Source organism: Mytilus trossulus, chromosome 9 (genome assembly GCF_036588685.1).
Source record: "Mytilus trossulus isolate FHL-02 chromosome 9, PNRI_Mtr1.1.1.hap1, whole genome shotgun sequence".
NCBI classification, from domain to species: domain Eukaryota; kingdom Metazoa; phylum Mollusca; class Bivalvia; order Mytilida; family Mytilidae; genus Mytilus; species Mytilus trossulus.
In genome coordinates this window covers 76,124,463-76,142,706 of record NC_086381.1, presented here as the reverse complement: position 1 = coordinate 76,142,706, position 18,244 = coordinate 76,124,463, and the positions used below count along the sequence as shown (strand labels likewise).

General features: G+C 32.1%; 1 protein-coding gene across 1 annotated transcript in view; it reads right to left on the bottom strand.

Moving 5' to 3' along the window:
* The window catches only part of LOC134684946 (uncharacterized), an 86,690-nt gene that overhangs the window by 48,718 nt on the left and 19,728 nt on the right, over positions 1-18,244 (bottom strand). Inside the window, exon 6 of the mRNA XM_063544266.1 lies at positions 1,455-1,544. Within this exon, the coding sequence (XP_063400336.1) occupies positions 1,455-1,544 (90 nt within the window). The remainder of the gene's footprint in view (positions 1-1,454; positions 1,545-18,244) is intronic.

The following is an 18,244-nucleotide window of genomic DNA, read 5'->3' as shown; positions in this document are numbered from 1 at the left end:
AATAACTAAAATAAGGGACAACAAATAAAATTTTACTTAAATTTTGTAATATTCTTTCTTTTTCAAATAATTTAGGTTTATGTTTATTTATTTATTTTGATTTCTTTCAGGAGCAGATATTGCCAAGTTAAAAACAGTAGTTTTATCAACCATAATCATAATGGAGAAAATACATAATTCCTTAAAGTATGTGTTACTATATTTGTTTTTATTTCTCCCATTGTTTAATTGCAAAAGAAAGGACAAATTCTGGTGTTAGGCTGTTTTCTGATTTTTGTGATACCATGTTTATTTCTTTAAAGGTGTCAGATCACTAATTCTAAATCCCTGTCAGAGCCTGTCTATTCCAACAATTTTTTCAACATTTACAGCTTTATAATATTTTTAACTTCATAGAAAGCAGGTGTTACTCTTAGTATACTGAATCATACATGTATAATCTTTCTACCTGCCATTTATAATTCATGTTTAATGTCTTGTAGTAAAATACCAATGACCGAAGGTAACTACTAAACATAGCCCCTGGTTTTTCTGGAAATCTTAAATAAATATAGCATGGAGTGCATTAATCCTCAGTTTTTAATGCAAACTCATTGGCAAGTAAATTCTGTCTAAAAATGGTTTAAATATATTTCTCTTTCACAAAAAATTTTCATTTCTGCAAATTTGTTGGTTTAGTTTAAGTAATCAATGACTTCAAAAGGATATTATTTTTAGGGAAGGACTACTTTAGTATATAACTTTACATTCTAAATTGGAGTGAATGAATTGGTGGTCTGACATCTTTACCACATTTTTAATCGCCACAGTAATTGTTTTTCCTTCTAAGCCATATCACACGTGAGTAAAATTTACTGCACACGGCCTATTTAATGATGATGTGATTTATTTGTTTTTGTATGTAATTTAAAAAATATGTACAGGAGAGTTAATGTTACTGAGTTTACTCATTTCATAGAGGTTTTATCTATGTAGGTGGTTTTGTCTACCCGCTACATACTGAAAGCTTTAAAATCTATACACAGGTTGACAGTATACTAAACATTTTGTTAAGATGTGCTTTTTGTTTTAGTATATGATTATTACATATTTGCATAAACATGTAAATCAACTTTTCCGCACAGAGATACACATTATGTATACATAAAAGGAGATGATGTGATGTATATATCTAGGAGATAGCCAGCTGATGACACAAAATATAAGAGACATCCAACAGATGAGACACTGATTTCAAACATTTGTCTTTCGCATATGCCACATCTATATTAGGCAACAAGCTTGGAATTGTCAACTTACCGGGTACATTGTTAACTGACAACAAATACTACAATGACATTGAATACAACAGGCAACCGTTTCATTGTAACTTTTGTGTACCAAGTCTGTTGTGTCTCTAACAATCTGTCAACATATTTGTAAATATCTCTTATTAGCTAAGACAGAGTATTTACCTTTAGGAAGTCCATCACTTCTTTCTTCTTCCTTTTTTTCTCATCAGAATCATAGCTTTCCATTGTTACCATATCATAAGGAGTCTTACCCTGAAATACAATCAAAAACTCTTTTATCAATCATACAAATATACATCTTCTTTAAATAATAGGCAATTATTGTACCAATTTTACCTATACAATACTTGACATAAAACCAGTCAACCTAAACCAACAACAAATATGAAGTGACATAATAAAGAGATACATGAACAATATTTGAGATTTTACTGTTCATCTGTTTAAGAGCATGAATAATCTAGACATCATTGAGATGGGAGCCATCTCTGTGGGCCCCGCTGAAATAATGTATGGTAAAAAAATTGTATCTTTACCATAGGACATGGAGTTGTCAACTGAAACCAAAGTTTTTAACCTTGACTTTTGACACACCCTCTGGTGTTGGTTAATATACATGTCAAGTATAAACTTTGAAATCATAACGGTTCTCAAGATATAGAGTGGACACGATCTTTACCATAGGACATGGGGTTGTCAACTGAAACTAAAGTTTTTGACCTTGAACTTTGACCTAGTAATTTGAACATACATTATGACACACCCTCTGGTGTTGGTTAATATACATGTCAAGTATAAACTTTAAAAAGATAACGGTTCATAGATATAGAGTAGACACAATTTGTTACGGACGGACGAACGGACGGACAGACGGACAGACGAACGGACAGACTGATCACTATAGGGCGTCCACAAATTCTTATTATATGTGTAGAATTAATGTATTCCTGTATATTTACATTTTCTTTTTCTGTTTTCCTATATTGTACTCGTTATTTAGATTTTGAAAATATCGTAAACCGAACAGATATTATTCATTCTTATTATATAATTTAAATCGATGCATCTTATATTTTCGGTAAAAAAAAAACATTTACAATTATACCGACATTTAAAAGAGTCTGTAATTAAAAACATTTTTTTGTTAAATAATATAAAATGCGACACAAAATTCAAGCTTGATACAGCACTGAATTTGGATTGTGATTAAATATTTGACAGAGCATAGGTTTCTGACACAGAATGAATGTGGTCTAAGAACTTAAAAAAATTTAATTTACCTATTCAAACCATATCATTATTATTTGCTTTTAATATATAAATCAGAAATAACCAATTAAAAATGGAAAATTTTAAAGAAAAAAATTGAAAAAAAAATCCCCCCTCTAATTCTTTTAACCCCCTTATGATTCATCACCCCCAAACTCAATCCCAACCTTCCCTTTGAGGTATGGTACCTTGCAGTACAATTTCAGAGCGATCCGAACACTTGAACACAAGTTATTTTCTGGAAACTAGAAAAATGCTTGTTTTTTTGCCCCTTTTTGGCCCCAAATTCCTTAACCTTTAGAGCAATTACCTCCAAACTCAAACCCAGCTTTCCCTTTGTGATATGGAGCCTTGCAGTACAATTTCATAAAGATCCATGCACTTACACACAAGTTATTATCGTGAAACAAGAACTAGAGGCTCTTAAGAGCCTGTATCGCTCACCTGTTACTGTATTTACTGATGTCGGCCATCTTGGGTGGTAGGCGGGGTCATTAGACACTATTTTTTAAATACCCTAGTTATGATTGTGGCCAAGTTTGATTAAATTTGGCCCATAGTTTAAGAAAAGAAGATTTTTGTACAAGTTACAAAAATGACGAAAAGTTGTTCAATATTGACTATAAACAGTCAGAGCTCTGACATAAACAAGTCAGAATAAAATGACTTCCATAGGTCAGATATAATTTGATGTAAGTGTTGTCTCCCTTCTTGCACTCAACAGAATATGACTTGTACAGGTCAGTTTATGTCAGACTTTAATTTATCATAAAATGACTTCCACAGGTCAGCTTTTGCACAAAATATTGTGACTTAATATCGTCATATTCTAATTAGATTTATGTCCCTTTTTGATGCATTTTGACTAAGAGAGGTCATTTTTTGTTCTGACTTGAAGCAGTCATTACTACAACTTTGTTATCAATCTCCATAAAAATATAGTGATTACTTGTTTCCAATCAAAGAGTTTAAAAAGTGGGGCTCATCAAACCTTCTTCTTTCCAGAATCTTAGCATAAAATATTTATCTCATTAAATTTAATCATTTTAAAATACAAACAAAAACCAGGGGAAAAAAAATGGATCATACAATTTTCTGTCAATATCAAGATTTACAAAATACAATATTGGATACATTTACTTGTACCATGACAATACCTTCAATCTTCCAAGGAAAAAATAAAGGATCTATTCTCATCCACCTTTAGCTAAATTTATCAAGAGCAAAACATTTATTATTTTAATATTTCATTGAGGTAAATACTGCTGTGCTAACTGACTCAAATAAGTCACACTATGTTCTGACTTAAAAAAGTCAGTCAAAACTAAACTTATTTCAACCAAGTCTAGTTCTGTCATATTGATTTAAAAATGTATTGGAAAGCCAGATATAGCACAGAGGAAATAAGGTCCCCTCAAGTCACAATGAGGACAATAAAAAAAATATTTGGTGTATTCAATATTTAAATGCATTTTCTTTTAAACAAGTCAAATCATGTTTTGACTTTTAACAGTCAGTCCAAAACTAATTGTATTGCAATTTTTAGAATGGGGCACTGACATATGATATTAAATGAAAGTATGGGAACGTCAGAATATAGGAAATGTATCTTAAGATCCCCTAAAATAAATAACCATTTGACTAAATTGTTTCTAAACATTTATCAAATAATAAATTCGCAGATTCAGAAGCAGGGCTTAAAGGAACTCATTAATATTGTACACCTATCATTGATTTGAAAATTTGTTCTGCAATCTGACTTTAACAGGTCAAATCATGTTCAGGCAAATTGACTTTAACAGGTCAAATGGGCATGTTCAGACAAATTGACTTAAACAGGTCAAATCATGTTCTTACTTAAAAAAAATCAGTCAAAAGCTAAGTTTATGGAAATTTTGAAATTTTTAAGTCAGGCATTGCCATACATGTATGATATTAATGTTATGTATGGAAGAGTCAGATAAAAGACACGTAAACTACATGCAAGATCCTCTAAGATAAATGACCATTTGATTTAATTGTTTCTTAAAAAACTTATAAATAAATAAACTCAACAGTGGCAGATTCAGAAGGGGGCTAAGACTAAGAGGAAGATCACTTTAGCTTTGATTTGAAATTTTGTTCTTCAAACTGACTTGAACAGGTCAAATCATGTTCTGACTTAAAAGAGTCCGTCAAAAACTTATCATGATTGTGATGTAATAGTTAGAATGTATGGATACAAGTAGGAAAAAAAATCACAAATATTAAGTCACAATTGTAAGAACTATATAAAAGATAATTTGGTATATTTTTGATATCTTAATTTTTCATTGAGGTAAATCCTGTAAGTGCAAACTGACTTGAACAAGTCACATTATGTTCTGACTTCAAGGAGTCAGTAAAATACTATACTTTAATTAAGTATTGCAACTTTAAGTCTGGGATTGTCATATGCATTTAAGAATGTATAAGAAACTCAGATAAAAGACACCCAATAATAAAGTCACAAAAATGTGGACTATAAAAAAGTGTATGGTATACTAGTATTTAAAATTCAAATATATTTTGTTAACAAATTTCTTCAAATTATCTTAAAAAAATTATTATATTTCTGTATTTTCATGACTATTTTCTGTTAAATTAATATTTGGACTTTTGGTTTTAAAAAAAAACATTATTTTAAAAACCATTTGACTGAATTGTTTCTTAAAAAAAATTCAATCTTATTAAAATAAGTTTTCATCACTTGCTCCTCGATTTTTTATATGTCGCCGTGTGCGACATATGAAAAATCAAGGAGCAAGTAATGAGAACTTATTTTAATAAGATTGAAAAAAATAATGAATTAATTAACTCTACAGTAGCAGATTCAGATATGGAGGGGGCTTAAAGAAAGAAGACCTAGTTTTGATTTTGACATTTTTTCCCTGTCAACTGACTTTAACAGGTCAAATCGTGTTATGACTTCAAAGAGTCAGTCCCAACTAAACTTATTTCAACTTTATAGTCTAGTTTTTTCATATTGATTTAAAAATGTACGGAAAAGCCAGATAAAAGACAGAGGAAATAAGGTCCCCATACGGCTCAATAATGAGGACTATTAACAAGTTTATTTTGCATATTCAATATTTAAATGTATAATTTGCAAATTATGTTCTGACTTCAAAGAGTCAGTCAAAAACTTCACTTTAGCTAATTAGTACAACTTTTTAGTCTGGCATTGTCATATGCATTTAAGAATTATTGGAAAATCAGATAAAAGACACCCAATAATAAAGTCACAATAACAAGGACTTTAAAAAAATGTCTTTGGTATATTTTATATTCAAATATATTTTGTTTACAAATATCATCAAATCATCTTGAAATTATTATTATATTTCTGTATTTTCATGACCTTTCTTTTCTGGTAAGTTAACACATGGAACTTTTGGTTGTAAAATAAATTATTTTTAACCATTTGACTGAATCGTTTCTAATAAACCTATCAATTAATTAACCCAACAGTAGCAGATTCAGATAAGGGGAAAAAGGGGGGGGGGCATAGTTTTCATTGGATTTAATTTATCTCTGTTAACTGACTTTTACAGGTCAAATTCATGTTCTGACTTCAAAGAGTCAGTCAAAACTAAACTTATTTCAACTTAATTAAGTCTAGGATTTTCATATTGATTTTAAAATGTATGGGAAACCAGATAAAAGACCGACGAAATAAGGTCCCCTAAAGTCACAATAACAAGGACTATAAAAAAATGTATTTGGTATATTTTATATTTTAATGTATTTTGTTAACAAATTATATCAAATTAATATCTTAAAAATTTATTCTATTTCTGCATTTTCATGAATTTTTTACATATATAGAACTTATAGTTGTAAAAAAAATATTCTAAAAACCATTTGACTGAATTGTTTCTTAAAAAAGTTTATCAATTAATTAAAATCAACAGTAGCAGATTCAGATAAAGAAAAAGGGGGATGCTAAGATGAAGAAACCTAGTTTAATTGGATTTTCCCCCCTGTAAACTGACTTTATCAGGTCAAATCATGTTCTGACTTCAAAGAGTCTGTCAAAACTAAACTAATTTCAACTTTTAAGGCCAGGATTTTCATATTGATTTAAAAATGATGGAACATTTTTATTTGATATATTCAATATTCAAATGCATTTTGATTTCTAAAGATTTTCATCAAATTATTTTAAAAAAAAATATTGTATTATTTCTGTATTTTCATGACTTTTTTCTGTTAAATTAAGATTTGGTACTTTTGGTTTTAAAAAAACATTATTTTAAAAAACATTTGACTGAATTGATTCTTAAAAAAAATATGAATTAATTAACTCAACAGTAGCAGATTCAGATATGGAGGGGGCTTAAAGGAAGAAGACCTAGTTTTGATTGGACATTTTTTTCCTTTCAACTGACTTTAACAGGTCAAATTATGTTCTGACTTCAAAGAGTCAGTGAAAAACTTCACTTTAGCTAATTAGTACAACGTTTTAGTCTGGCATTGTCATATGCATTTAAGAATGTATTGGAAAATCAGAATATATTAATTTTAAACGATTTGACTGAATTGTTTCTAATAAACCTATCAATTAATTAACCCAACAGTAGCAGATTCAGATAATGGGAAAAGGGGGGGGGGGGCTTAGAAGAAGAAGACATAGTTTTCATTGGATTTAATTTATCTCTGTAAACTGACTTTAACAGGTCAAATTCATGTTCTGACTTCAAAGAGTCAGTCAAAACTAAACTTATTTCAACTTAATCATGTTAATTAAGTCTAGGATTTTCATATTGATTTTAAAATGTATGGGAAACCATATAAAAGACTGACAAAATAAGGTCCCCTTAAGTCACAATAACAAGGACTATAAAAAAATGTATTTGGTATATTTTATATTCAAATGTATTTTGTTAACAAATTTCATCAAATTAATATCTTAAAAATTTATTTTATTTTTGTATTTTCATGACTTTTTTTCTGTTATGTTAACATATAAATCTTTTGATTGTAAAAACATTATTCCAAAAACCATTTGACTGAATTGTTTCTTAAAAAAAAATATCAATTAATTAACTCAACAGTAGATGATTCAGATAAGGAGAAAAAAGGGGGGGCTAAGATGAAGAAACCTAGTTTGATCGGATTTTTTTCTTCTTCTGTAAACTGACTTAAATAGGTCAAATTATGTTCTGTTTTAAAAAAATGTTGAGGAGAAAATACTTAGAAAATCAGACTAAGTTTGGTGACTTTGTTGTCCTTCAAGAAGCGGTACATATAATACATAATATTTTCACTGTTTTTTAAATACATGTAAAAGTTGAAAGATAACTATCTATTGGGTGTTTTTAAATAGATTTTTTAGCAACATTTATAACTTTGTAATTATGTTCAATTGTACACTTGTTATTTTTAATATATATTTTTTGGGAACAAAATCTTGTCAGGATTTCTTATGGTACTAGCATGACAAGAGCATTCATATTCTAAAATACTCTTAACATTAAAAACAAGTCAGTATCTTCAGATCATTCTGAGTCTTATTGAATTAAAGTCAGAATAGTTATCAAAAGTACCAGGATTGTCATTTAGTATGCCAGACGCGCGTTTCATTCAGACTTTTATAAGTCAGAACATACTGACTTCCAATGTTCTTCTCACTTCTGTAGAAACAAAGACTATCTATATTTTAAATAAAAGGTTAATGCTTTATGTGGCTATGCATCTGGGGTAAGAATTATAGATGCGTACGGTAACTTCATAGGAAAACATATATGCCATGTAATTAATAAGAAGTGATTCATGTGAGAGGAAAATAATACTGAATAGACAATTCTGTTGTTTGCTGAAACACTGATCAATATAATATGTAAAGGTGGTCTCTCAGCAAATAAAAATAATTGTAACAGGATGCTGTTAGGAGGTCTCTCAAACAAAGCTCCAATAATTTGTCATTCCCATGGTCGCCTGACATTGAGCAAGTTCAAGTAAAAATTGGTTTGGTCTAGTAAAGTGATATGCATACATGTAGGTAACTTCTAGGGATTGACCCTGTATGTCATTCAAATCTTCTTGAAATGACGAACAGGAATATTATACGGTTAAGGAGTGGTGATCCAGACCATTTCAGAAAGGTGGATGGGGATGACCCCCATGGACTTTCCCTTTATTTTATTTGATTCGTTGTATTGTCCCATATAATAATATATAGGCTTAAGGGGTGGGGATCTCAACCGCTTACAAATTTACAAACATAAGGGAGTGGGGTGACCCCAAGGGACTTTATCTTTATTTCATTTGATTTGTCTTGTTGTCACTTACACTTATATATATGGTACAGTTGTGGGGGTCTTGACCATTTACATGTTTTCACACAGGAGGGGTGGTGTGCCCCCCCCCCCCAAGGGACTTCCCCTATATTTCATTGGGTTTGTTTTATTTTCCCATACAAGAATATATATGGTTTATGGGTGGGGATCTCGACCGTTTACAAAATATGAGAACATTCACAAATGGCAAGGGGGGGTTAAACCCAGAGACTAGCCCAGTATATTTCATTCAAATCAATTTGACATTATAAAAAGGAATATATATGGTTTAAAGGGGACCTTATCATTTTCAAGATGTAAGATTTTTCTCAAATGACAAGGGGTGGGGCGACCCATAGAGACTTGCCTGGTGTATTTCATGATACTTTACAGAGAGAACAAATTGAGTTTAGGGGGCAGGATTCTCGACTGTTCACAAGTTAAATGACAGGGGTAGGGGTTATCCCTTTGAGATTCACCCTACATTTCATTTGATTTATTTTTAATATCATATTCCATAATCATAACTGAAAACCCGTTTTGTGAATCTTTTAATGTTCTCAAGTTAAAATCATTTTTTTTTTTAAATAAAACTAAAAAAATATTTGGTTCTTTAGTTAAACCCTCCCTTCCTTTTTCATTTATTTAAATTATTCTGATTTTCATTTCATTTTCATGAATATCAATATTCAAAAGATCGTTTTTCTCATTGGGAGAAACGAAAAAACAAATATATTTAATAAGCCGCAAACTCGGAAAGGTTTAAAAGTCGATTCATGATTGAGTTTAAAAATAGAAAAATCACGTGACGATGTTCATCTTGAAGCAATAATTTCACTTTTAAAATTGCACTGACTGGTTAATAATGTTAATACTGTTTAAGACAACACGAGTTGTCTCCCGAAAATAACAGTTCATTATCATAACAACATTTTCTGACCTGAACAAGTCAGAATTGTCAGACACCAGGTCATCTCAAAGGCCACGCGTCCGTATTTACAGGTCACGCGCCTTCATGAAACAGCAACAAAATCACTTGCAAAGACCTTCTTTACACGTAAAAAATATTAAAATGGCCATGAAAATACGGAGGTAATATGAATTACCATCTGAAAATGACCACATTGACCTAGATTTTCACTAAAAAAACGTAAATAATCACTATATTTTCAATAACTTCTCGTTCGAGAAACTCCCAAAACAACGACTCTCAAACACGTGATCTCTCGCAAAAAACCACGTGATTGTATGTGTCTTAGATCGGCGGCAAATTCAAAATAACTTCTGGTTTGACGGACTCGACGGAAAACTACGCAAAACAAAAATTGACCCGTACAGGTCAGAATTTCAAAACATTTTCTGACTTGAAGAAGTCAGTTTATTCTGACTTGTTTATGTCAGAGCTCTGACTGATAAAGGGCAATAACTCCTTATGGGGTCCTGTAACAATTTTGATCATGCTAACTTATTTGTAGATCTTACTTTGCTGAACATTATTGCTGTTTATAGCTTATCTCTATCTATAATAGTATTCAAGATAATAACCAAAAACTGCAAAATTTCCTTAAAATTACCAATTTTAGGGCAGCAACCCAACAACAGGTTGTCGGATTCATCTGAAAATTTGTGAGGGGATAGATCTTATTCTGATGGACATTTAACATGTTTAAATCTTGAAAGATTTGCCCTAAATGTCTTAGTTTCAAAGATATAAAGCAAAAACTGCATTTCACCACTATGTTCTAATTTCAGCCATGTCGGCCATTTTGTTTGGTAAGCAGGGTCATCGGACAGATTGTTTAAACTATATACCACAATAATAATTGTGGCCAAGTTTGGTTAAATTTGGCCAAGTAGTTTCAGAGAAGAAGATTTTTGTACAAGTTACAAACAGTTACGAAAAGTTGTTAAAAATTGACTATAAAGGGCAATAACTCCTTAAGGGGTTGACTGACAATTTTGGTCATTTGACTTATTTGTAGGTTTTACTTTCCTGAACATTATTGCTTTTTACAGTTTATCTCTATTTATAACAGTATTCAAGATAATAACCAAAAACCTACAAAATTTCCTTAAAATAACCAATTCAGGGGCAGCAACCCAACAACAGGTTGTCCGATTCGTCTAAAAATTTCAGGGCAGATAGATCTTGACGCTGGATGCTTGTTTTTTGCCCCTTTTTTTGCCCCTAATTCCTAAAATTTGGAGGCAATAACCCCCAAAATCAATCCCAGCATTTCCTTTGTGATATGGAATCTTGTGGTACAATGTCAGAGAGATCCATACACTAACACACAAGTTATGTCTGAAAGTTACAAAAATGCTTATGTTTGGCCCCTTTTTAGCCCCTAATTCCTTAACTGTTGGTACCATAACCCTCATAATCAATCCCAACCTTCCTTTGTGATATTGAACCTTATTGTGAAATTTCATAGAGATCCATTCACTTTAACTAAAGTCAGAGTGCGAAAACCAATATGTCTTCGGACGACAACGATGACGACGCCAACGTCATACCAATATATGACCGCAAAATTTTGCGATCGTATAAAAATTGATATAGATAATGTTGACATTTGTTGAATTCATTGAGTAAACAGTTTAGTCTTGCTAAAAGTTGTAAATAAAGTAACAGCTCAAGAACTTTTCAAACTATGTAAATTGTAATACCGGTCAATGGTGCAAAACGTGCGTTGATTGTGGAAAAGCAGTGAATATCAAACGAAAATTGAAGCGTGGTTACTATTGTGTTACAGAATTATCGTGCTGTCTGCACGTACAAGAATTCTTGCAATAAATGAACATAGATTATGGAAAATATAAGATAAATTTCAGTCTGTGATAATGATGGTGGGTTTAACGACCTTGATTGGCTATTTAGCCCTCACACGGTCGGTCCTGGCTTACGCCTTTTGATGCACTTAAATAACTTACTTTTACGTTTGTGACATTTGATATAATTATACAGACCAAAAGTTGACAAACATTTTAAAACAAGAATAGAAATTAAACATTTCCGCAAAGTTGCAGTAATTTTAATGAACTATATTTTAGCGGTAATCACTAAAAACTTATTTGATTGGCTGATCTAAATAAAATATTTCATCCAGGTGTTGAAGTCCGCGTTGCATATTCAAATGAATTTCATTGGTCGAAACGTTTGCAAACTTTCAATCAAGGTGTTCTCATTGAAGTCTGCGTTCATGTTTCAATAGAATACTCAATATTGTAAAATTCAAACCGAGTTTCTCTACGAAGTCCACGTTAACAAAAAGAATTTAGAAAAATAACACTTTTCTGATTCTTCCCACACAACAAAACTGTCTTTTTCGAAAAGCAAAATTGCTTTCTACTGATGAACAATACTAATATCAGTGGCGGATTTACCGGGAGCACAGGGGGGGCACGTGTTTTATACAAACTTTACAAATACATTGTTTAGTGCCAAGAATGTTAGTATCGATATATGGCATATGTTTTCTTAACAAAATTCTAACATTACCATTTCTTGTGATTTTTTATTTTCAAATGTCGTATTTTCTTTTCCCTCCAATTTTCAAAGGAAACTAACAAATGCTATGTTAAAAAAAAAAACTCCCCTCCCCCCTTTTCCACAAAAAGTGGGTTGGGTTGACATTGTCTAATATATAATCATCAATGAAATGCCATTTTATTTTTATAAGACATACAATTTGAGAACATAATCTGGGACTAAAACACTTATCCATTAGTCCAAGCATACAATAATATATGATGGTATATTTTTCCTGTGTCAATTACCATGTACATGAACATGTATGAGGCTATGAATGCGCCACCATTTATGAGGATATGAATGGGTTTACTGAAAAGAAAATAATGGGATAAAAAATAAATAACAGAATAAAGAGGTGATGAAATATAAAAAATAGATTGATTGATTGTTGGTTGCTTCACGTCAAGTGGCAAATATGTCATGCATGTTAAGGACGAATTTGATAGAGACCAATTGGCAGAAGAATAAAGAATAGAGTGAAATGGCTCAAAAATTCAAAGATACTATAGAAACTGACACCTCTTCCCCCACCACCATTACACTCACATACATACATCTCTAAATATATATTTAATTTTGGTTTCATGGTGACCCCCCCCCCCACCCCCAGACATCAAGGTTCTGGGTTCTTCCATGACTATATTATAATAAAATACAAGCATAAATAAACTGTTATCACAGAGATATGTATCGCCTTTTTGTAATTTTCATAATACAAATGTTGAAATTAAAATAGCAATAATCTAACATGTAAGTTATGCAAATATTCAAAGTCGATGAACCATGACTGAAGGTACATGGCTAAACAATCTCCATGGAATGAGATGTGCCAATGCTAATACAATTGCATACCAAATACCATTGACTTAATATAAGTCGTTCCCTTTAAACAAACCTAAACACAAACATTAACTTGTAAACTATATGTAAAAGTTTCAAAGTCAATGAACCATGATCAGGGGTGGGGCTATATAATCTCCATGGAAACGATACTTTCAAATGCCAATACATTTGCATACCAAATATCATTGACTTAACATTAGCAGTTCATCTTAAACTGATCTAATCACAAAAAAATACATGTAAACTAAACAAAAGTTTCAAAGTCAATAGACCATGACTGAGGGGGCGGGGCCAAATATTCTCCATGGAAATGAGATGTGCTAATGCTTATACAACTGAACATGTTAACTTAGCAAAATTTGCAAAGTCTATAGACCAGGACTAAGGGGGCGGAGACAGATAATCTCCATGGAAATGAGATATGCCAATGCTTACACAACTGCATACCAAATATCATTCACATACCACTAGTGGTTCCCCATAAATTGACTTAATCACAAACTAATACATGTAAACTATGAAAAGTTTCAAAGTCAATAGACCTTGACTGAGGGGGCGGGGCCAAATAATCTATATGGTAATGAGATGTGCCAATGCTTATACAACTGTATACCAAATATCATAGACCTACCACTAGTGGTTCACCATGAACTAGACCTAATCACAAACTAATACATTGTTGACGCCGCCTTCGCACCGCCGCCGCCGCCAGAAACAGCATACCTATGTCTCGCTTTTTGCCTCCGTCAAGGCGAGATAAAAAGCCTGTTGTATTTGTCACAAATATATGGTTGATTTTCAATGTATACTTACATGTATATGACAATAAAGACTTATTCCATCCCCCCATTCCCCCTTAGAAAAAATTCAAATCGTACGTTAACTACATGTTTTAGACTCAAAAAGCTAGAAAGGGGATGAAATTACTTTGTAAATATATTGGGGTAAATTTTAAAGTAAAGAAGTGATTTGGTCCAGAAGAAAAGGTAAACAATTAGTATTTCTGAATTCGACGATATCAAACAAAATCCAAAGTTGCCACGGTCCATGTCCTGAGTTAAGGTTAATACAATATTCTATAATTTTGATAATATGCCCCAAAAGCAGAACAACACAGGGATGATACAGGATTTTTGAAGGGGACGTAATTCCCTAAAAGTGAAAATATACAGTCGAGCGATGCGAATTAAAAATTTTAAAATAATTTCATGCAAAAAAATAGACATATATATATGAGCCAGTCCATGCAAAAAGGTACAAAAACAAAATTCTAAAACGTGTGCATAACTATTGGTAGCAGACTTCCCGTATGAGAATATTAGGAGGATTCCGCTTAAAAATAGCAGGAACCCAGGCGGAATCCAAATCTAAAATTCAAACTAAATTAGTATTATCCCAACTCAAATCGGTCCATTTTATTCATTAGGAATGTATTTCTACTTGAAATACCAAGTACTTGTTGTTTGCCTGTTTACCTGGACACATGTCTTATTACGAAATAAGTACGGATATGGTAAATTCTGTATAATGTATCTCTGGACTGGGGTGTTAAAGATATTTTAATCTGACAACACGAATGCTTAGTTGTTAATTTCTGTGTCATTTGGTCTCTTGACGAGAGATCATACCACATCTCCTTATTTTTATATGTGTTTTTAGATTTACTTGTGTTTTATGCCCAAACAATGCAAAAGCAGAATGCAGAATCTTTAAAATGTGCTGCCTTAGATCGAGTCTATATCTGGAGACTGATTTTACCTACTATTTGGGTGTTTGACTAAGAAGCATTTTAATAAACAAATTGTGGCTTATTTCATATTTATAATACAGTTAAGATTCAAGGCCATATTTTTCTAAATTTGAAGATTAATTACTCTTAGTAAAAATTGCGAGAAGATGTTTCATAATTTGTATACAAGAAAAGTTAAGTAAAGACTCTCTTTAAGTTATGTCGGGTAAATATCTTTTTGATAAAATGATGCAACTGGATGCACCTCTAAATACAAAATAATAACCATAAATAGCAGGTATGCGTGAATCAGATAGTAGCATAAAAACAAGAGTGCACATGCTGAAATGTCTCGTTTTCTTTACTAACCATTGATATTATGTTGATAGTCCTAAATGAAAGCTTTGCTACAACTATTACATAAACTTAACATGATCCAAGAAAATGAAGTCAAGGTCATATAAACCAAACAAGAAATACATGAACAGTTCAACACCTTACAATCATTCAATACACTAAATATAGTTGACCTATTGCTTATAGTTACTAAGAAACAGACTTAACCACGAAAGCTAAACATTGACCAATGAATCGTGAAAATGAGGTCAAGGTCAGATGAACCATGCCTATTGCCAGGCAGACAGGAACAGCTTACAATCCTTCCATACAACAAATAAAGTTGACCTATTGCTTATAATTTTAGAAAAACAGACGGAAACACATAAACTTAACACTGAGCAATGAACCGTGAAAATGAGGTCACGGTCAAATAAAACCTGTGAGACTGACATGTACATCATAAAATATGTCCATACACCAAATATAGTTGACTTACTGCATATAGTATTAGAAAAAAGACCAAAACTCAAAAACTTAACTTAGACCACTGAACCATGAAAATGAGGTCGAAGTTAGATGACACCTGCCAGTTGGACATGTACACCTTACAATCATTCCATACACCAAATATAGTAGACATATTGCATAAAGTATAAGAAAAACGGACCAAAACACAAAAACTTAACTGTAACCACTGAACTATGAAAATGAGGCCAAGGTCAGAAGACAAAAGAGGGACAAAAGATACCAAAGGGACAGTCAAACTCGTAAATCTAAAACAAACTGACAACGCCATGGCTAAAAATGAAAAAGACAAACAGAAAACAATAGTACACATGACACAACATAGAAAACTAAAGAATAAACAACATGAACCCCACCAAAAACTAGGGGTGATCTCAGGTGCTCTGGAAGGGTAAGCAGATCCTGCTCCACATGCGGCACCCGTCGTGTTGCTTATGTGATTACAAATCCGGTAAAAAGTCTAACTCAGTAGGTCAAATTCATGAAAGGGAAGGGGATTGTAGTTACAACATAAGGAACATATCTGATATCATTTGTGAAACAGTTATTCCATAACGGTCAACCAACTTGTGATGGCGTCCGTAAAATTTACGAAGGGATGATTTCAACTTCACCATTTGGAACTCTTGGTTTAATAGCTTCCTTGTGAGCAGTAACCCTCTATCAAGAAAATCATGATAGGAAATGCAAGCACGGGAATATCGTTGGACATGATACAATCCTTCTATACACCAAATATACTAGACCTATTGCTTATAGTATCTGAGATATGATCTTGACCACTAAAACTTAACCTTGTTTACTGATCCCTGAAATGAGGTCGAGGTCAAAGGAAAACTGTCTGACGGGCATGAGGACCTTGCAAGGTACGCACATACCAAATATAGTTATCGTATTACTCATAATAAAGAGAGAAATTAACATTACAAAAAATCTCTATTTTTTTTCAAGTAGTCACTGAACCATGAAAATGAGGTCAAGGACAATGGACATGTCACAGACGGAAACTTCGTAACATAAGGCATCTATATACAAAGTATGAAGCATCAAGGTCTTCCATCGTCTAAAATATAAAGCTTTTAAGAAGTTAGCTAACACCGCCGCCGGATTACTATCCCTATATCGAGCTTTCTGCAACAAAAATTGCAGGCTCAACAATAAGGAGATGTGGTATGATTGCCAATCAGACAACTATTCACCAAAGTTCATATGATTTAAATGTAAGCAATTATAGGCAATCGTACGACCTTTAACAATGATAATAAAATGCATCGCTGAGCGCAGCCTTATACAACCACAGTGGTCGAACCCTCAACAGTTGGGGCAAATTTGGACACAATATTCAAGCTTGATACTATCTGAATTTGGATTGTGATCAAATTTTTGACATAATATAGGTTTCTGACACAAAATAAATGTGGTTAAAGATTTTACAAATCTAATGCACAATACTGTGCAATTGAAGATTTCTTCTTGAAACTTTTCAAAGATTTGAAATTTTGAAAATTTTGAAAAAAAATATGAACCCTTTTAAAAAAAAATTGGAAACCCCACTTCCCCCCAAACTTTTTGAATCCCCCTTTTAGCATTAACCATCAAACTTAATTGCAGCCTTTGCTTTGAAGTATGGAATGTTTTAGTACAATTTTAGAGAGATCCATACACTTAATCACAAGTTACTGTCTGGAAATTAGAAAAATGCTTTTTTTTTAACTATAAAAGCCCATTTAAATACATTTGTACATCATAAACATGATAAAAGTATTAAAATAGAAAATGACATCATAGTTATGGCTAAAATTAACAAGAGTGAATACACTGAAATGTCTCGCCTTCTTTACTAATCATTGATATTATGTTGATAGTCCTAAATGTAAAACTTTAATACAACTGTCACATAAACTTAACATTAACCAAGAAAACTAAACATTGACAGATGAACCATGCAAATGAGGTCAAGGTTTGAATAACCATGCCAGACAGACATGTACAGCCAACAATTCTTCTATACAACACATAAAGTTGACCTATTGCTTATAACAGACCAAAACACAAAAAAATAACACTGAGCAATGAACCGTGAAAATGAGGTCAAGGTCAAATAAAACCTGTACGACTGACATATAGATCATAAAATAATTCCATACACCTAATATAGTTGACCTATTGCATATAGTATTAGAAAAAAAAGTCCAAAATTCAAAAACTTAACTTTGACCACTGAACCATGAAAATGAAGTCAAGGTCAGATGACACCTGCCAGCTAGACATGTACACCTTACAATTATTCCATACACCAAATATAGTAGACCTCTTGCATACAGTATAAGAAAAACAGTCCAAAACACAAAAGCTTAACTATTACCACTGAACCATGAAACCATAAATACAGAGTATGAAGCATCCAGGTCTT